At 38.5% G+C, this 21,042-nt stretch overlaps 1 protein-coding gene across 4 annotated transcripts; it reads right to left on the bottom strand.

Moving 5' to 3' along the window:
* Positions 1–1,443: 1,443 nt before the first annotated feature.
* Positions 1,444–20,498, bottom strand: LOC104098876 (uncharacterized). 4 transcript variants are annotated; one of them, XM_009605707.4, is made up of 27 exons: positions 20,042–20,497; positions 19,756–19,806; positions 19,480–19,592; positions 19,232–19,358; positions 18,827–18,925; positions 18,687–18,755; positions 18,453–18,587; positions 18,314–18,382; positions 17,544–17,602; positions 17,246–17,405; positions 16,675–16,839; positions 16,365–16,449; positions 15,236–15,475; positions 15,055–15,149; positions 14,907–14,949; positions 14,109–14,266; positions 9,023–9,133; positions 8,688–8,756; positions 8,433–8,576; positions 6,990–7,064; positions 6,730–6,906; positions 6,520–6,605; positions 4,918–4,972; positions 3,525–3,650; positions 3,294–3,407; positions 1,831–1,947; positions 1,444–1,745 (listed from the first exon to the last, which is right to left on the bottom strand). In XM_009605707.4, the coding sequence occupies exons 1-27, from the start codon at positions 20,156–20,158 to the stop codon at positions 1,680–1,682; spliced, it is 2,925 nt and encodes a 974-aa protein (XP_009604002.2). In that variant the 5' UTR covers positions 20,159–20,497; the 3' UTR covers positions 1,444–1,679. The 4 variants fall into 4 exon arrangements, with proteins under 4 accessions (XP_009604002.2, XP_009604003.2, XP_033512691.2 ...); XM_009605708.4 differs by lacking the exon at positions 19,756–19,806; XM_033656800.2 differs by lacking the exons at positions 1,444–1,745; positions 1,831–1,947 and having other exon boundaries at positions 3,288–3,407; positions 3,525–3,640; positions 20,042–20,498.
* Positions 20,499–21,042: the final 544 nt, after the last annotated feature.

Genomic DNA, 21,042 nt, shown 5'->3' with positions numbered 1-21,042 from the left:
TAAGAAGTATTTGAGAGAGGTGATCAGGCAGTACATGGTGCAGCTTCAGATTTTCGAGGATAAATGACCCTTAATAGGAAGATGTGAAGGTCGAGTATTAAGGTTGTAAGTTAGGAGGTAGGAGGCTAGTATGACAGAGTTGTGTCTTAGACTGCTAGTAGCTCTTGTTGTGTCTATATTACCTCATTAGGGTTGCAGGTTAGGTTGTAGGAGGCTAGTTTGATAGTGTTTTATCTTAGAATGTTAGAGGCTCTTGTTGTGTCCATATTACTTCCATTGTGTCTATAGTATTGTGTCATTGTTACTGCTTATTGTTATTGTTTTTCTTTCTGCTTTCTGGTTGCCACGTTGCTGGTGTTATCTTTCTTACTTCCTTTGATGTTACTGCTCCACTGTCCTTTACCATCGTCGTGAGTCGAGGGTCTATCGAAAACAGTCTCTTTACTCCTTCAGAGTAGGGGTAAGGTCTGCATTTACACTACCCTCCCCAGACCCCACTTGTGGTATTGCACTGGTCGTTGCTGTAATGTAGACATTCCCTCAAAGCTATCCAAATCACCGCTCTAAATAAGAGGACACTTATTCGCACAACTATGCAAGGGTTATTATCATCGAAATGTTTTTTACCACACTTAACAAGTAATAATAATAACACATGAATTGTTATGCAAGTATTATTTCTAGAAATTTTATACTGGAAACTATATGCAGAATAAGAAATGAAAGTCTAATATGGGAAATCAAATGTCATATTAACATTGCAGAATTTTATGCCAGATTATATTTATTCACTTACAACAAACAAAACAGTCCTATGTGATCTGGCCAAGAAGCAATTGAAATAAAGTTACTTTCTGCTTTCCCTTCACCTTTCTTATTCAAGTTTTCTCGTCTAGCAAACAGCATTTGACCAACCAAAACAGCTAGAAACATGAGATTCAGACCATCACAGCCACTTTATCTAGTTAATTAGCAGCATTTCTACCTTATAAATAAACGAAGTGCATGGATCCTCAGCTTTTAAAACTATAAGGGGACGTTTGATAGGGGTGTATAAGAATAGTACTGAATAGGTGTATTATTAATGTTGGGATTAGTAATGATGGTATTAGTTATGCTGAAATTATTTCTTATTAACTGTTTGGTTTGACGTATTAAAAATAACATGCATTGCATTGCATAATTTTTTTTTAAAATTATTTATTTACAAAAATACCCTTCACATTCTTTGGAAAAGGATTTGAAAGAGCAGTTGCCTTTATACATGCTTTATCCATGTATTGAAAACCATGGTATTGCTAATGCCATGGTTTGCTATGTATAAGAATAGTCCTGAATAGGATGTATAACTAATATAGGTATTAGTTATACATGGGTTGAAAAACACTACCAAACAAGGGATTGATAATACCAAAGCTAATACATCCTACCAAACAATCCCTAAGAAAACTTTTGCAACATTGATTACGGATGACTCGCATTTCTTTGAGCAGTTGCAGATTAGTATTTACAGATGTGGAGCCACACATCATACATTTCAGGGCATAAAATCGAAAGTCAATTAGAAGTAGATCAATCACCCGATAAAAATGTGACGATCACAGGAAGCTATGAGATTGTTCAAAGGAGCCAGTCACTGATGGTCAAGCATTAGCTTTGCTGAATCAACTTTAACCCTTCTATTGCCTCTTCCTCTGGTAGAGTGAATAACCAACAAAAGCAGACATAAAAAATGTCCATAGAACCTGTGATTACATGAAAGAATTTAAGCCAGAATTCAAACTTTTACGGTGAGAGGCAGTCAAGAAAACAAGAAAGGAATGGAAATACCGTATTGATCATTTGCCATCGTTCAAGCCTTTTAATTCTTGACTGCATGTCTTCAATTACACCATCCAATGGTGAAATCTCTCTTCTGGGCGAGGACTCTGAAGATGAACTGCTTCCCTGCTTGCAATACACAAAACACTAATCAATAAGAGGCTGACTAACCATTAGACTTGATACCATGCAGTAAGCTCGACCTGGATGTTATAACAGTGTACCAACATTCCACAACGTCGAAGTAGTATGTGAGTGAGCTCAATCTACATACTATAACACTGTAGAAGCATACCATAATGTCAAACTAGTATGTATAGCTGAGGGAAATCGGTGGTGTATCACATGAAGGCATACATGATTCATGAATTAATGGGAAGCACGCAAAAAAACTCCTTTACTGGACACTGTCAGCCATATGGCCTTCGCTGTCAAAACTTGGTACTCCTGCAATTATCTTATGCGTTTGGTACGACAGAAGATATTTTTTGAAAAATGTTCTCTGGAAGATGACTTTCTGGAAAATGTTTTCTGCTGTTTGGTTTGATAGTTGAAAACATTTCCAAAGAAAATACTATTAAAGATAGATGATAACTTTAACAAACCGGAGAGTGTTTTGATGATTTTTTATTTTTTTTTTAAAAAGGGTAACAGTAGTGTTTGATGAAAAAATTTGAGTATTAAAATCCATAATAATGTCTACTTATTGGTAGGAGCAGTGATATGAAATTAAGAGTTGAGATGTTGTGAAGGAAAACACTTTTCCTCATTTGTTGGAAAATGTGTTTCTTCTGACCAAAAATGTTTATTTCCATATTAAAAGAAAAAGAAAAAGTTAACCAAGAAGGAGCTTTATAAGTTTTAAAGGAAAAAGAGAAAAAAATAAAACAAAAGAAAACAAGAAAATGAAAACCTCATAGATAGCCTTGAAGAACTTCAAGCTTGGAGGAAGAAAGAACTATAAGCAGAATTTCTAGGGCAAACCAATTTCAACAACCATTCTTCTTTAATTAGAAAAAGCAATTTAAACAACCATGTCCAGACTACCGTCCAAGTCGACCAGTGGGCTTTACCATCATTAATTGAACAGCCTAATCAAGTTTTCAGGTTGAAGGTTAAGCCAAATCTTATATGCTTCCTATATTTGTATCAAATGCTATCTTGTGCCAATCTCGGATTTCAATTGTAAGAGTGAAAAATAACACTAAAAGCATGTTGAACAAAAATGTTCTCAGCAAACGCATGAACAACGAGGAACTTGAAAGACAAATTATTGAAGTAAATATTGGCCCTCAGCCACTTCTATCTAGTTATCAAACTATAACAGGAAAGATAGAGCAGTAGATTATCATGTCGGTATATGCAAAACCAAGCGTCAGCGTTCCCGAAGCTCCCTTCTACCTTCATCTCATACCAATATATCAATGATAAACTACAAAACTGAGGTATGCCAGCCCACCAAATAAGGTTACCTGAGATTGTATGTATTCCACAAGTTCTTGCAACCTTGCTGCCTGTTGAGAATGGATACCACTTGAACTTCTCTCTAATGCAGGCAACCTTTCTAAAATTATTTGAAGATAACTCTGTTAAGAAATTCAAAAAAGTAAGCTATCGGTTTGGACTGTTTCTGATGTAAGACAGAATTCTGATAGTAATAGTAATGTCAAATCAGAAAGAAAAAAGAAGATGAATGTCAAAACCTTGGTCGTATATGAACCATCTAATTTGAGTGTTGAACCAGCAGCTGCCACAACCTCTTTATTGACCCCTTTAATTTGTATGTAAGGGCTAGGTACATCTTGTAGATGATCAACCTCTATAAGAATCTAAAAAGAAGAACCCTTTACTTCCCCGAAACCAAGTCACATAAGACGTAATGCATTATTGAGGAGGAGGTAGAGTGCAGCATATGAGTAGGAAAACAAAAATTATCAGGAATCAGAACCAAAGCACATCGATAAAAGGTTAAACAGATTCGTACCAACACCTAGGAAGACTACTGAAAACCTGCAGTGCAACTGAAAAGCCTCCTATCAGTAGTCAAATAGGGATCATGACTGTATACTATATGCTACTTCCCTCTCTACCAGCAAATTGACAATGATGTTGTACTGTCGGTGGAAAAATCTGGTGTTTTTTCTCTCTTTCACTTGACCACAAGCATCATGATTTCTGCCCCCAACAAAATTTCTTCCGTGTAGCTATTTGTTCCTATTCCCCTATTAAAGAAATCCTTCTTGAGAGGTCCTTTTTGTGATAAATCTCAGAAATCTTCCACTTGTTCAATTACTGTTAATTCTTTGATTCTACCAAGATCTTTTTCTTCCTCTCTTCTAATCTCCGAAAGTCCTCTTTGTTTCCATCTTCTGATTGTACTGTCTTTCCTCCTTATGGTGACCAGTTTGGTGTCTCCACTCTTATTTCTTTTTGAATAAGGAGTAGTATTGAGCAAATCTCAGTGGCTGCTCTTCCGGAATAAATCTCTTTTGGGTGACCATTCCAGTGGCAGCCGTGCTTCTTTTCGATGAACGTTCTAACAATACCATGCCAATTATTTGTGACAATTCCAAATGAGCAGTACCTTTTACCCGTGACTAATCGTGCCTCTTCTCTGGTGACAGTTGCATTGGCAGCATACCACTTTCCGCGACATTTCATATTTCCAGCCATTTTTCTCTTTCAGTGACCAAAATTTTTCTGCCGAAATCCCATCTATCATAATTTTGGCGAGATTCTAGCGAATCAAAACTTTTTCAATGACCTTCCGACATGCCTTCTATAAACCATTCCAGCAACAATTTATTTGTTGTTTCTGGATAAGTAAACTCAAGTTGACTCTCCACTTTGAGTTTAAGGGACGAGTTAGAAGTAAAGTGCTGGTATGTTATAATGGTTGAGTTAGCATTAAGTGTTTTTATTAAGCCGGTCTTTCGTCGGTTTAAGATATGAATTCTGTACAACACCTAGAAATAGGTGTCTTGAATTCCTTTTCTCTTATTCCTCACAGATGATATAGATTACAATTCAAGTAATGTCGACAAGTCTTTCGTGTGTCTCAGTATGATAAAAAAGTATCAAGAAAACTGAGAGTACCTTCCCATCTTGGTAGATATAAGCTGAAGCTTCAATATACGCGACTGCTTGATACCTGAAATCAGAAATTATGAAGCATAACGAATTTGATTCAAAATATACTGACAAGGAAAGAACGTAGAAAAGATATAAATGCAGATGACGAGTCAAGTCACATATGAATTAGCGTTATGTTTACTAATACTATGAGAAAGGATGGATATAATATGGAATAAGAAAGTGTTAAATGGAAAAGAAAAAGCGTAGAAGCAGCAATAACAGAGACATTCAGTATTTTTCATTAGGGTCATTTTGAGGAAAGCATGCCTGGGATTGTTATCCTTTATCTGTATCTCATTTTTTCTTGCTTTTTCTTTGTGGCTTTTTTAGGGGTTATCAAGTAAGTAGGTTGCCCTCAGACTGCGTCCTATGTGGGAAAGAAATATTTTATTTACTTATCACCAAAAGAGGAAAAAATGTTAGGACAAAGCTTGGCCCAGCTATTAGTGAGGAATAGGTAGATTAATGCGCTGCATCCAGCAATTGTCCTTTCATAGCCAAAAACCAACTAAAGGGAAAAAGTTAAACCCATCAAACGAAAAGACTTGGTATTTTCTGCAACATATATCAGTCGAATATGTTGTACTTGGCTTCTGAATCTTATTTTGTCCATACAAATGCATTTAACCAAGCCAGACTTCTAAAGAACTTCCCCACCCATTTTGGCCTTTACAACCATCATCTTGCTGGTGCTTCCCTCATCTTCTCCATTAAAGTTGTTGGTAGCCCCAGAATGACTCATCCCTTCCACCCCCCCTGCATTCTCTCTTCCTCCTCTTCAATGAAAACCATCTGAACTACCCATTCTGGGACATCAAACATAATCATTCTATTATGTAAAAACTCGCCATAGTCTTTCTATTATGTAAAGACTAGCCATTCTGGTTGTTGCTTTCACTAGCTGGCAATCAACTTCTTTTTTCTTTTCTTTTCTTGATAACGGTAGGATCGGGCTAGCTTGCGTGCACCTCGCTATTCCACCGGGATACCTGCTAGCTCCCACCAACACAGGTACAGGGTAACTCTGTCCACCAAAACTTAGGGAGATGAGAAGAAACCACCTAGTGTTTTTTGTCTTTGCTGAGAATTAAACTCTGCAGGTGTTCAACTTTTATAAGTACCAGATATTGTCTAATCTCCCCGCAACCCTTTCTTTCATTTTATCCTTTCATAACCATTACTTGTTTATAACAAGAAAACAAACTCAACATGCAATACAGCAATCAACTATCCAAGACATGTCAAATTCAGAAGGATTTACAGAATCTACATAGAAGAGGCAATGTTTGTTCTCATACAAAAATTTTCAGTTGTACATCCTTTAGTCTATTTCACGAACTTTGAGATCAATTTCATACAAGGCAGGCCAAGCATGCAATAGACAGCAGAGTATACACAAGAAAAATTTCTAATGCAATTGAATAGCAAGAATTATTGATACAACAGAATCATACACATTATCTGCCGAAAGTAAATGAAATTATGAAGCGTGGAAATAAAAGGATGGATGATGCAAGAAATGGCCTAATAAAAACCAGCTCCATTGTCAAATACTTCACATACCCAAGATTAAGGAGGCCGGCGACAGTACTAATGCTGATATCGAAGTCCACTTTCGGCTGAATAATATAATTTCCTTCTCTTATAGGCTTCAGATGTAGCAGTAGAAAATATAAGCCACTATGGTCGAGCATTTGCACAAAAGTTTCAAAAAAAGGAACGGTAGAGCATGTCCTTTGATAAATACATTTGTATGCATGTCAAATCACACACCTCGCGTATTAGCAATGCAAATCTTCCTTCACATATTCTGACTCTAATGCAATCGCTCTCAGTTAACTGGCCATTGGCAGGTATTCCAGGAAGCCGCAAGTATATATCAATAAAATTCTGGACAGAACTACATATCTTGGTAGGGTCAAGAATTCTCAAGATATCTTGATATGCCACCTGTAAACAGTTTTCTAGTTAAAGCAACAAAAGCAAAAGACTCGTTTTGCGTCCTACATAGTAGCATAATGGAAGCAACTGACCTGTTTATTGCTTTTCAGCACAAACAATGAACTCTCAGGAGAGAGCACAGGATCAAAGTCGTTCCTGATTTTTAGCTGCAGAATGGTATTAAAAAGGTCTTTAATAAGGTAAATAATTTTATTAACAATTGGGGGAAACCCCGTACACAAGCCATTGACCAAAAAGAAGAGAGCCTACATCAAAATATGGTTCTCAACAAAAGAGACCCAATCTTCTATACAGGACCTCATGGGTACACCAAAAAGAAACTAGAAACAAAAGACTATTTTGCAACTTTACAAAATCTTGCTTCACTCCTTCAAATGCTCTCCCATTTCTCTCATTCCAAACAACTCACATGATTGTAAGGGGGAAATATTCCATGCCCTTGGACTTCTTCCCCTTCTATGAGCCCAACTATACAATGCCTCCTTTATTGTGCCCGGCATCACCCATTGCATACCAAACAAATTAAGGACCACCCTCCATAACCAATTAGCTATTTGACAATGCAATGAGAGATGATCTACATCTTCGCCCGAACTTTTGCACATGAAACACCAACATAGGTGATCCTCCTCATTCTCGAATTTTCCGCTATCAAAATCACTCCCCTTGCTGCCAATCACGCGAAGAAACAAACCTTTCTTGGTGCCCTGGAAATCTAAACAGAGTAACGAGGGAAGATACATTCCTCTCTCCCTAATAACCTCTAATAATAAGATTTAACAGAGAATAATCCATGTCTACTCTCTCGCCATCTCCATACACCTTACAATATCTCAACGTGAGACTTACGGATTTGTTGGACTGTCATCTCTCTTTGGCTAGATACTCTATATATGTTAGGAAAGGCTTCACTCATGTGCCCAAAAACTAACCCCGCGTCCATCCGCAACCCTGAAAGAAATATGATCTAGACGGTGTTGTGATATTTCTAGTCCTCCATCCCTCTTCCATAATACCATACTTTTCCGCTACCAACCCCCTCCAAAGTGCATTCTCCTCCATCCCAAACCACCATAAATATTACTAGCAATTTACTAATAACAGAGTCTATTTTTATTTGTAGAAAACTCGTGTGCTTGGGAGTCCCTGATGATTAAATAAACCAAGATTTTACCATGACTGCAATTTTAGTAATGGATTTCTATTGCCACTTTATGTCAAAAGCAGTTTTGATTTACACAATATTGTACAAAGCTTGTCTCATGCACCGCTACTTGTTACAAAATATCAAGCGGTTTGCATCATTAAGTAATTACACAAACTTCCACATACTAGCCATGCAAAATAAACATTACTAAGAGATGACAACAATTACTTAAAATTTCTAGTAGCAAATTCTGCTTGATTTAGAAGATCGCTAAATTCTAAAGCCCAATTTATTGCTAAATTTGAACTACCTAGTGAAAATTATATAGGAAATACGAAAAGTAAAAATATTTCCAGAATAGACTAACATGTGCATGAACAAGATGTGGTTCAATGTACTGCTGGAACATTGGAAACACAGTTGTCATAATTTCATTTTGGGACATAAAGCAGCCAACTCTACTTTTGTCTCTTTGAACTCGGGAAAGAAGATGTGAATGCACACCTCCAACCTGTTCCAAAACAGGCAATAAAATCATTGGTGATAAATTTCTTACCTAAATACTTTCACAAACAAAGTGAAGCAAATTCAAGATAATCATGTATAACATCATCATACTTACAACAGCAATCCACAAATCCAGTGATTTTCTGATGTCAGGATGCAAAGCATAAACACCTTCAAAAATGACCTAGCCAAAAAAGCAAACCTTACTCAGCTTCTCCGATTACTGTAGAAGATTAAACAGCAAAAAGCAAGAGCTATACCAACAATAAACTTCACAACTTTTAGAAGGAAATCAATTTTGTCTTCACTTTACTTACCTAATTCAACATACATCGTCTCTTTTCTTATTTAGATCGTGCAAAGACTTACCTTTTTCGTGGCTTTTACTTTCTTTTTTTCTTTTTCTTTTTTTTGTGTGTGTGTATGTGTTTTGGGGGGGGTTAATCATACCACTCCACATTCTTCAGAAACTTCAAGCTCCTTGAAGCCACTACGAGCGCCTGTTTCAAGGTCAAAGATAGGTGCTTTCGTTCTTCGGCAATTTCTGATGTCACTGATATTCTACAAATGACAAACAGATTCAGGAACAGAGAAACATGGCCGGGGAAGGAAAGGCATACAGGAATAGCACAAGTTATGCCAAATACAAGTAGTAGTCCAAAGTTATTATCAGAAGGAAAGGCATACAGCAAGTTATGCCAAATACAAGTAGTACAAAGTTATTGCCCCAAAAGTAAGACTTCCAATATAGATGCAGATCTGTCAGATACTGCAATAGACTCATAGGTTTACGCCAAAGAGTAAATTGACAGTTCTTGCTTTATGCTCAAGTTACATACATATTACCATAGCTGAGGCGCACTCATCTTAACAAAATGTTAGGCTCTTTTTTGAAAGTAATACAATTTTGGCCTTTTGACTAAGATCAAGTGTAGTATCTGCTCTTATCATTTCTTTTTTTAAATAAGTAAAACATTTTTTTTCCAATATAACTAGAACCTGCAAAGGATTCTATAAAGTGAATAACAAATCACAAGCTTCCTGAAAGGACTAGACGATCTCAGTGCAGAAGAGAATCTCAGAGACAGTAGAAAGTAGGTCTTGCTGAGAAACTAAATTTGGCCTTAGGTATTGGATCTATCACAAAGACAACCAAATGAAAGTCTTGATTTTGACGAACTTCTGCATACCAAATAAAACTCTCATAAACTGGAAAAAAAAGTAAGAAAGATATCTTTGTAACTAAGACAACTATGAATCCGGATCCCCTAACAAATCCCCCTTAAAAGCATATAGTAGAGGATTTAAAGGTCATCCATTCTCTTCATTAGCATATGGGAAAGAGAAATATCAGAGTGGATAAGAAAGCTGAAGTTTCCCAACCAAATGATCACCACGAAAAATCAATGTGTAGCACCGTAAACCACTTCTACCAATATAATGATCAACTTAATGGCAGATGAAAGAGTTGTTTTCTGTTTACTTCTATAACTAGTTTAATAAAATTAACTGAGCAGCCACACAAGGATTTTCTACGGTACTGATCCCCTAATCCTACCTGGATTGGAAATCCCATTTGTTCTGAAGTGAGATATAAGAGGAAAGTAAAGACAGAAATGAAATAATTAGAAGATGCTCTCCCAAAATGGACAATGATTTACAGTAAAAAGCTCTCAGGCACTTACCCCGAGACAATTATCCTTCATGAATCCTAGGATTGTACCACCACCCTCCAAGAGACAAGCCTATCGCGACCAAAACCCAGCTAGAACCTCCGGCGTACGACCACCCACGCGCCCTCACGCGCGGCCCAGTTCCGGCGACCTCTCAGCCACGCGCCGGCGCGTGAGGCAGATTCCGGCCAGATCTCACTTTTTTCCCTTCAGACAGCCTCATCGCGAGGCTGTTCCGAGCCTTCCAGTCAAAAAATATCCAAATTCCGACGACTTTTACTATTTTCCGGCGACGGGTGAGGCTTTCTCCGACCAGACCTCACTACTTCTTCTTCAGACAGCCTCTTCGCGAGGCTTTTCCGAGCCTTCCCATCCCAGTTCCTCCTAAATCAGAAGATTTCTCCTATTTTCCGGCAAAAATCTTCAGATTTAGGTGGCATTCTAGGAATTTTACGACATCATGCAGCACCGGAGATACGGATAGTATTTTGGGAAAGCCGAATTTAGATATGATGGACTCTAGAGTGAGAAGCTCCTACTTTTCTTTATAATCTAGAAAGCTGGAAAACATGTCTTTCATCAAAGCTGCCTCTTGGCCAGCCCTAGAACTTGGGGGAAGATGCCATCGAAAGCTCGACGTAGGGCAGGAGTCGCACTTCTCGCTGTCTCGGGAGCACACCCTCAGGCACAAGAAGGGTTTCTTGGAATCTTGTCTGATTGGGTCTTTCTCCAAATGGGTTGGTTCTCCAGAGGCTGTTAGGAACTAGGCAGCAGAGGTATGGAACATCAAGGACGGACTGAAAATATCGCAAATGGGGGACACACAATATCTCTATCGATTTGTCGACGAGTCTCAAGCTTCAGAAATTCTTCTCAGAGGAAACATGTGGTTTGATGGGAACTTCTTAAAGCTAGACAGATAGGTGGAGCACGATGGGTGTCACGACCCTCGTTTCCCCGGCGAAACTTTGGTGATCAACATGGTGGGTCTCCCGGTGCATCTTTGGTGTCTTGACCTATTCAAGAAGATTGGGGAAATCTGTGGGGGTTTTATTGATGTCACTAGCAGCCTACACGATCTCTCGCGAGTGAGGATTGTGGTGAGGAAAGGGGGCAGAATCCTTGTCTCCATTGTGGTGGAAGATGGCTACTTGAGTTACAGGGTTTGGTTGAGCCCTGAATTTCGCCCTATATTTATGCATGTGGTAGTGGCGGAAGAAAAGGAAAGGTCAAATAGAAGGAAGGGGAGGGGAAATCAGTCTCTGAAGGGAGGGGAGGACTCACCGGATCAGTGGACTAAGCCGGAATCAGACGTTAGATCAAGAAGAAACGGGGGGTTTGAATTTGGGAGAAGAAGACAAAACTTTATCGGGAGGAAAAGACGTGAATGCCCCTGGGTTAGTGATGCGGGCTGGAAAGGCAGAATGGGCCGGTCCTCTTTTAACTATCATAGGGCCAGGCAAGATTTCAGCAAGTACAAGCTTGGGCCTCCACACAGGCCCAGCAACTTTTCCCAATTCTATTAGAATTGATCCCAAGGGGCCTAGATTATATCAAGTTGTGTCTGATAAGGCTCCTAAGCATACGGGAGTAGTCACTCCTTCTTCTTCTGCCAATGGTGCTTCACGCAGTGGTATTTCTTCACCAAGCTCTAGTGACTTGCGCCCCTCTTGGGCCGCTGCTCCAGGGACAGCACCGGCTAAAGCTGGTGGTGTTATTCCACGGCCTCCCGCCTCTAATAGACCCAGCTTCATCCCCCTTATGCTTAGCTGTGCTGAGATAACAATACAAGCTCCTTCCTCTTCTCGAGAGGATTCTCAGCTCCAATCGGGGCGCTTAGTGCCCGAAGAGTCTCTCATTTGCTTTTTGCGGATGACACCCTGGTTTTCTGTGATGCCGATATAGACCAGTTGACCTGCCTGAAGCAGGTCCTGCAGTGGTTTCAGATAGTATCACAACTCAAAATCAACCTCGGCAAGTGTGAGATTTTCCCGGTGGGTGAGGTCGCTAACATTGATGCTTTGTCTAATGTTCTCAGATGTAAGTTGGGCTCTATTCCCACTACTTACCTGGGTCTACCATTGGGCGTTTTGCATAAGGATACTACGGTTTGGAATCTAGTCATTGAAAGGGTTGAAAAAAGATTAGCAGGCTGGCAAAAACAGTACTTGTCAAAAGGCGGTAAGGAAGTGCTTATCAAAAGCACTTTGTCGAGTATCTCTACCTATTACTTGTCCCTGTTGCAAGCTCCTGTGAGCATCACAAAAAAACTGGAGCAGCTTCAAAGGAATTTTCTTTGGGATGCGGCAGCTGGAATTAGAAAGTTTCATCTAGTGAATTGGCAGACAGTCACTTCCCCAAAGAAGTGGGGTGGACTTGGAGTAAAAGATCTTAGGGTATTCAACAGAGCTTTACTGGGGAAGTGGCTGTGGAGATTCGGGGTAGAAGAGCATGCTTTATGGAGGGAGGTCATAGTAGAAAAGTACGATTCCACGTGAGGGGGTTGGAGGACCAAGGCAATCACAGCACCGTTCGGGTGTGGCATGTGGAGGAGCATCATGAAGAACTGGGAAGCTTTCTATGGCAACATCACTTACAGGGTGGGAGATGGAAGGAGAATCAACTTTTGGAATCACAAGGTGTGGGAAGAGGATACTCTGAGAGTCTTTTTCCCCCACGTCTTCAGAGTTTCAAACCAGAAGGAATGGATGGCCTAACAGATTCGCAAGGAGCATGATGGGGGTAGTATGGGACCTCTCTTTTAGAAGGAACATGCAAAATTGGGAGATTGCGGAGCTCCAAAATTTGTTAGCACTACTATACGGGCAAGACAGGCCCTATCCATCTTGCGATTCTTGGAGATGGGGGTTGCGTGACGATGGTTTGTTCATCGTAAAGTCCTTTTACCAGAGTATGTTGGTGAGAGAGGAGGCTACTTTTCCATACTCCTCGATCTGGATTCCTAAGGCGCCCACAAAGGTGTGCTTTTTTGCATGGCTAGCGGCGAGGGGGTGATCTTGACAGCTGAAAATCTACGAAAGAGAGGCATTACACTTGTTAGTTGGTGCTACATGTGTAAAAGCTCTGGGGAAGAAATTGATCATCTTCTGTTGTATTGCCCTGTGTCCTCGGGTTTGTGGAGGGCAATCCTGAATCTTTTTGGTGTTCAATGGGTGATGCCAAACACTGTAAAGGAAATGCTATATAGCTGGGCCGGTTTCCATAGAAGAAGCAAGCAAAAGGCGTGAAAGTTCGCCCCGTTAGCTCTCATGTGGACAGTTTGGGGAGAGAGAAATAGGAGAGTTTTTTAGGGGATTGAATCTCCTTTTTCACATCTTAAGAATAGTCTTTTATCTTCGATCGCTTTTTGGTGCACCCATATAGCCCCTACTTGTGTAGAAGATTGGGAGTCTTTTGTAGAGAATCATGTTCTGATGTAAATTCTCTACTATTTGGTATACCACTTGTATAAGGGAGTTTTTTCTCCCTTTTTTGATTAATACAATTTACCTTATCAAAAAAAAAAAAAAACATACCCAGTATATCCCTATGATAAGTATGTGATTCAATTCCAAACTCTAAAAGGTGTATAACAATGAAATAAGCGTTCAGGTAAACTATCTCTCTCCTTTTTTCTCTTATTCCGCGTAAATAGTTAGCATCCACATGACATTTCCCAGAGCAAAAAGCTAAGACTTGAATTTCCTAACACAGTTAATCAATCTATTTGATGGATTTTCCTGGGGAAAAAGGAGAAAAGAAAAAAGGACTCTGCTGGTAACTTATTTACCTTCCAAAACAAACGAGGCTGCAGTTTCAAGAAAAGAGTACAGAGCAGAAGAGAAGAAAGGATGGTTTTGTACCTTTGACAGCAAACCGAGATCAAGAGAGCTAAAATCATCATATTTAAAGTCCTTTACATGTTCAGACTTGTAATAGCTTTCAAGGGAAACAACTTCGCAGCCAACAATATTTGCCATCTTACGAGCCAAACTCGTTTTTCCAGATCCGCTCGGACCTCCTATCGTGGAAACAAAAAGTGGGAAAAGGGTGGTTAAATAAGATGCTAATCAATTTACAAATATCTTGATTTTTGTTTAATTTAAGATACCTAATGACTATTAGGACTGAAAATATCATCTCTCAACATTTATTCTTAACCAAAGGATCCATTTGCATTATAGCAAAAACTATAGTTACTAGGAATAAGCAGGAACCAATTACCATCATAGTCAAATTTCATGTATGGAGTTGCTATACATAAGAATTAAGGGCATACGAGACATTTTCAATGAGGTATTAGAGGAAAAAAAATTGTAACATGCATGTGATTGGTCAGACAGATATACCACATGATTTTTAGAAGTAAACTAACCTATTCTTCAACCATAGGGATGCATAGGGAGGTAAAACGGAAGTTCCAAAAGCTGTATAGGGGTAACGGCGGTTTTTCCCCCCTATTAAGTATCATTAACAAGTAGGTTATCAAAAAAGTATCACTAACAAGTATTTTTGAACTGCATATTATCCTTGGTCCTTAAAGCAAAATTTCTTAGTTGCAACAGTTTTTGATAATTAAAGATCAAGGTTACTTCAGATAAGATGAATTTCAGTACATATTTTGGGGGAGGGGGAGGAGAGAGAAATTTGTTGCATTGTACCAATTCCAACTATAACTGGAAGACCCTTGTTCTCCAGTAAAGCCTGCCAAAAAAAAAGTAATGAAACTAAGTTTCTGTTTGTGACAAGAATGAGCAGATTCTCAGATTTCGAAGAAAATATAAAAATGGCCTATCACAGAATATGAACCTGGATTGCTTGAACAGAAAGAAGTAATCCTCTGTCCAAATCATATGAATCAGGCATAGGAGCAAGCTGCAGGACATCCCTGGAAGAAGTAGGATCTGTTGCTGTTTTATGAGCGGAATTGAAACAAATGGACAATTGATGACATGTAGATCACTGCTTGTTCCCAGTAAGACAAACATACCTGTAACAGAGCCATGAGCTAGTGCTGGATCCAGTGAGAGAAAATGCCATGTTGCTAAGACAGGTTCCATTTTGGACTTTGTGGGGGAACGCGTCCAAGGCTGAGATAAATCTTCTAGCCGGTTGACCAAGTTTGAACTAACACGAAGCGGCTTTGGAGCTGTGATCAGCCTCTCTTGGTTGCTAGCTAAAACAGCATTAGGCGGATTAGACAACGGTGGTGTATTCAGACGTGGTACACCTGCGAGAGAAAAATAATTTTATCAGAACACGAATATCTGATTGTAGAAGTCACATCAACATGAATTTTGTGCAAGCGTCTCACAGTCATCGTAAAGTTAGTGAAGAACCTATGAAGGTGAATTTTTCCCATGTTTTAACTTTGTGGATCCGAGGAACAATAATTGAGCAACACGCATTAGCCCTATCCATGATATTGTAGCCTGTGATAATATCAGGAATGCTAGCTACTCAGAATTTGCTTCTACTAGCCAATTGTCGCAATGAATTCTCCTTTTTCGCCATTTTCTCTTGTGCTACTAACCACCCCCTCCCTCCCTCCCTGAGAGAAATATAAATTTTCTACCGCTGGAAAGACTTGCCAAGGGATAGTAGAGAATACATGTCATCACCCCCTCCTTCCCAACAAAAGTCATGCCACTAACTTTCTCTGGTTGAAAAAGGTAGGGTTCTAAAAATCATTCCATCTATGAAGTAAATATCAAAGAGCTCTTGATGCGACCATAAGCATGCAATAGTCAAAAGATTAGAAGGTGGCATTCCCTTACCCACCATTACTTTCCTAAGATACTCCCTTAAAAAAAATGGACATATGTAGCTTGTCAATTTGTCATTGCAAATGAAAGCTAGCCAGAACCCAAAACTAAGAAAGCCCTATCTATAACATATTTTTTAAAATCAATAGCTTAACCACCATAATCAAACTCAAAAATCTTTTATACATTCATAAGCACTGTGGACTCAGATTTCACTCTCTCAGCAGTAAAGCTGGATTCATTACTATAACTGACCAAGAGTTCAAACAATTAAAATTTCAACTGATAAATCAATGACTGCTCAAACCAGTGGAAGAATCAAAATAACAATGAAAACTACATCCAAGAGACAACCTTTCCTCTCCAGAATCATCTCTAGATATGATTTAGTAATCCAAGGTCCATTAATACCCATCCTTGATGCTTCAGCTCCAACCATCTACAAAAAAGAGATGTCACCAAATAAACATGGAACCAGATAGACTAGCACAAATTGCAATAGGTTATAAAATAATCTTTTGATACAGACTTCATGCCATTGTCCAGAATTAACAAGATGAAAAATGACATATAGAAGATAGCGTGAATACAAAGAAGAAGAATACAATGGGTTAACCATCCTAGAAGCAAGAGCTTGAGAGAACAAGATAAAAATAATACATACTTTCCGATTTATTCCCCGCAAAACCAGATATGTCTCGCCAAGAGTGTCGATCGTTTCCAACGAATTTGAGAAGCTGCCCTCAATAACTGATGTTGATGCCCTTTTGTAACTTACTACTACATTGTATCCCAAAGCCAGCAATCCACCCAGGGTCATCCGTCCAACCTACAAAAATTTAAAATATGGTAAGAGGAAAACGAGTGACATATGCTTTTAGGTCACTCACAGAGAATTACGCTAAGAAACAACGGTATGAAATATTAACGCGACTAATGAACCTAGATCATCAGTCTAAACTTCGGTAAGAAATATTGATACAGAGGATCGCGCAATATTAGGAATTTCGGTGATTATCCTTAGTCTAAAGTTCCTTTAGTTCATGTAATCTATGATTTCTTTATTTTATGTAGCCAAAAATCCCATAATAAAAAATAAAAAACAGTCTCACACGTTCACAACTCAATTCAATTATATCTAGATAGAGCATAACCAATATAGATGATTTGTATAACTAAACTAGTTTAAAATTGAGAAATAGTTCACTTATTGAATATCAAAAGAGACCAGTTACCTCAAATTCAGCTTTGGGCCGAATTATGAAATTTTTGTCAACAATCCGTTGATCACCCAAAGAGAGATAGTATCTGATACCCGATTGACGCACCTTAATCCAATCATTAATGCGTGCTTCTTCACTGGCAGATGGAGGTCTCAGGTACATCTCAATAAAACTATGAACAAAGCTCCAGAAAGTCAGCTGTGACCATCACTTAGAAAGAAAACTACAAGCACAATGGAAGGAATAGTTGACAGAATTTGCTATGGCAACAATGCCACAGTGCTAGGAAGACCTAGAGTCTAGAACTCACTTGTCGACTTGTGCTTCCTTTCCATGGAATACATGAGATGCATGTTCATCTTCTAATTGCTGCATTAAGGGAATTCAACTCAGAGCCAGACTTATGTTTCTTATACAAATAACACCGCCAATATATAAAGGTAGAGTACTCTGAAGAACCATGACAAGTAGAAACAATTTAAACAGGAACCTTTCTTGGATTACACCATCAAACAAGGATACACTTGTTCATGTTAAAGTACAGGTCGCTGAATGATTCTAAGCAGCACAAACCTTTATTTTGGAGATAGTGTTCTCCCAAACTGGGGGTTTATTATACAAACAAAACTCTGCCTCCTGAGTTGTAAGATTAATCCCCTAAGTTGGATAGGTTATACATTTAACAAGTAACTATAAAAGTTCTAAAAGGCCATATGTAGCAAAAAAGCTATTTATTCTCAGGAAGAAGCCTATTAACTGAACACATATCTGAGAATGATCAAATGTATAATCTACTCAAAAAACCCTGCGCACATCCCAGGTAAAAAGCACAAATCAGCTCAAGTAAAAGTAGTATTATCACTGGAGAGGATAAAACTAGCATCTAACACCTGCTTCATGTTAGAAATTGCAATTGTTTCAGGACCAGCAACGCTAAATGCACAAATGTCAACAATCATGCCAAAATGACATTTCATATTAAGGTAGTGTGGACTAGACAATCTATCACATGAAAGTAAAAACTCATACTATTAAATTCCATGGAGTAATATTTAGAAATTAGTGCTGAATCTTACAAACCTCACTTTTGCACTTGAGCTTGTAGATTGGCTCTCTAAATGATGACACAAAACTGTTGTTAATTCTGATCTGCATAAATATAGGGAATCAAGAGTAAGATTTAGGAAGACAAATTAGAATGGGAGACTTCAAATTTTACCTGAGCATGATGAAGGTCTGGTTCAATATGCTTCCTGAACAGAGGGAAAATACTGTCGATTAGGGAATCCAGCGGGCAAGATTCTCCTATATCGTACTGAACTTTAGAAAGAAGACTGAAGTGAACCCCACCAACCTAAGTGACAGGCACAAAGTATACTATAGTTGTATGAGTCACATAGAAGTAATCGCACCATGGTTAAACAGATTGAAGTGTGAAAAATAGAAATTTTACCACAGCAACCCGTATATCTAGCAAAGACCGTAGTCTTGCATGCAAAGCATAAGCACCATCAACTATTACCTATAGAAACGATGATCATTAAAACATAGATATAAAAAGGACCATGGGAAACAAATAGTAAGCATTCTCACCACTCCTGATGAGCTACTTTTTATTGCTTTAGTACCAATGCGTCTTCGTCCTTGGAAATCAAACACTGGGATAAATGTATCACGACCTTTTATCAGGTCCTACCCAAACAGGAAACGAACTTTAAGTGAGCAGATAAAGGACCACAACACAGATTTAAAGAGATAATACTGTTCTAACATTATTAGGCCAATTGAACAATTTCTTGAGGAGACTAACATACTCCAAGGCTGTTGGCACTGAAATGTACAGAGAGCTGACTTTAACAAAAATTCTACCATCCTAAACCACAAAAAAAAGTAAAACTATTTTTGGACCTCAGAGCAAAGAGCTTTAATACATTTAATACTACATCAGTTAAATTCAACTTTAATAGATAAAGATGGAAAACGAAAAAAACACTGTACCTCAAGATTCTTGACGAGAAGATCAAAGTCTATTAAATCCATATCATTTCCATCATCCACTCCAGTGCGATAATTCTCCATCGACACAACAATACAACCAATCACAGATGCTACTTTCTCTGCCAAGCTTCAGAAACAAATGAATTCACATAAGCCAAGCAAAGTAACTAATTAGCAATAGAAAAAGCTCCACTCAGAATTTACCATTCTCAATGGCATGCAAACAGAGGACTGTAAATGAAGCTTACCTCGTTTTACCTGATCCGCTTGGGCCACCAATGCCAACAGTTACAACACCCTCTTTCTTAGAACGAAGTTCTTGAACAGATTTTACCAACAAGTAATAGCCATGATCAAAGGACTGCAAAATTGCAAAAAGATAACCATTTCTATGTCATTGAGACACACATACCACAAATTCCAAACTGCGGTATCCAAAAAAGGCAGCCCGTTGCACTAAGCTCCCGCTATACGCGGGGTTTGGGAAGGGCCGGACCACAAGGGTCTATTGTACGCAGCCTTACCTCCTTGTCACATAGCAGCAACTTTACAGTTACGCCAAGCTCCACTTCAAACTGCGGTATTCAAGTGGAAAATATCTCCTTTATATTCATGATTTTCGAATACCAAAATATACTGAATTAAAATGGAAGAATCAACAAATTGGAAACTATACAGCTCTAAACTAGCAAAGAATTTCCATAATTTTATATACATGGACACCCTTCTGCACATTTTACTCATTTGATTCCAAGGGTCCAAGCTTATCAGCATGGAAATGAAAAGAGGAAAAGGGAGGAAAAAGTATACCACATGAAGAGGAAGGGATTGAAGAATGGAAGGAGAAGACGAGGAAGTGGAAGGCTGCTGTTGGTAGTAATCGCGGCCCCCTTCTTGAAATACTCGCTGCACCACATCATCATCCATAACACCAGAACTTAATTTGCACCTTTCAAGATGCAAATTTTTTTTCCCTGCGGAAAAATATAAAGACACAATTTTTCAAGGCTTCAAATTCGATTTTCGTGGATGATATTGTAAAACCCTGATGGCAAAATCGATTAAGGTTGAACAAAGGGGAAAAGGATCTTGTTGATCACTTTGTGGGTTTGCTTTGTAAAGTAGGTAACAGTAGGGACGTAGTGCTAGTTTGTTGTAAGATATATGAACATTCAATTCTCAAGTCTTCTATGTATGCGTGTCCATCACAGAGTTTTGGTGTACAAGACTTCCCCCGCTTGCGTTTTTTGATTCAGCATTTCAAGAAAATGAAAGGTATTGCTGCATATTACCCTTTCTGAATAATTTGGTATTTTCTCAAATAAAAAGAAAAAAAGATGCATAATTCCATTTTGTTATAAAGTTATTTTTTTACATAAGTTGTACCAAAAAAAGAAAGACACAAACAATTTGATTAGACATCATGTTTATAAACACACGAAAAAATTAGACATAATAATAAATTTTATCCAAAATGCCAAAAAGATAACGTTAATTATGGCGAGTATTGCTACAAGGTCGTTCTGGATGGGCCTATCAAATTTCAGGTAAATCGTAGTCCGTTAATTTTTTTAGCACTGGTAGGATCCAAGTGGTAATGTATAGCACGGGTAAGTTTCATGTAACGACCCGGCCAATCTTTTTTTGTATTTGAGCTCAATTTTCCCATTTGATGCTTTTTATATGTTTGGTTGTTATTTTGTGACTTGCGGGGATAGTTGGTTTGGTTCCATAAAGTTTTTGGAGTTAATTGGATCACTTACTTTGTTGGAAACTTAAGTTATAACAATTGACCGGTTTGACTTTTGTGT

This window comes from Nicotiana tomentosiformis, chromosome 10 (genome assembly GCF_000390325.3).
Source record: "Nicotiana tomentosiformis chromosome 10, ASM39032v3, whole genome shotgun sequence".
In the NCBI taxonomy this organism is placed as follows: Eukaryota; Viridiplantae; Streptophyta; class Magnoliopsida; order Solanales; family Solanaceae; genus Nicotiana; species Nicotiana tomentosiformis.
The sequence above is the reverse complement of the archived record's forward strand: the minus strand, read 5'-3'. Positions and strand labels throughout refer to the sequence as shown.

Coding starts and splice junctions, on each gene's coding strand:
- LOC104098876 (XM_009605707.4), bottom strand. CDS start 20,158: ATGGATGATGATGTGGTGCAGCGAGTATTTCAAGAAGGGGGCCGCGAT. Junction 6,907..6,989: donor TGCTGAAAAGCAATAAACAG/GTCAGTTGCTTC, acceptor AACTGTTTACAG/GTGGCATATCAAGATATCTT. Junction 1,948..3,293: donor TGGAATACATACAATCTCAG/GTAACCTTATTT, acceptor TATTGCAAGCAG/GGAAGCAGTTCATCTTCAGA.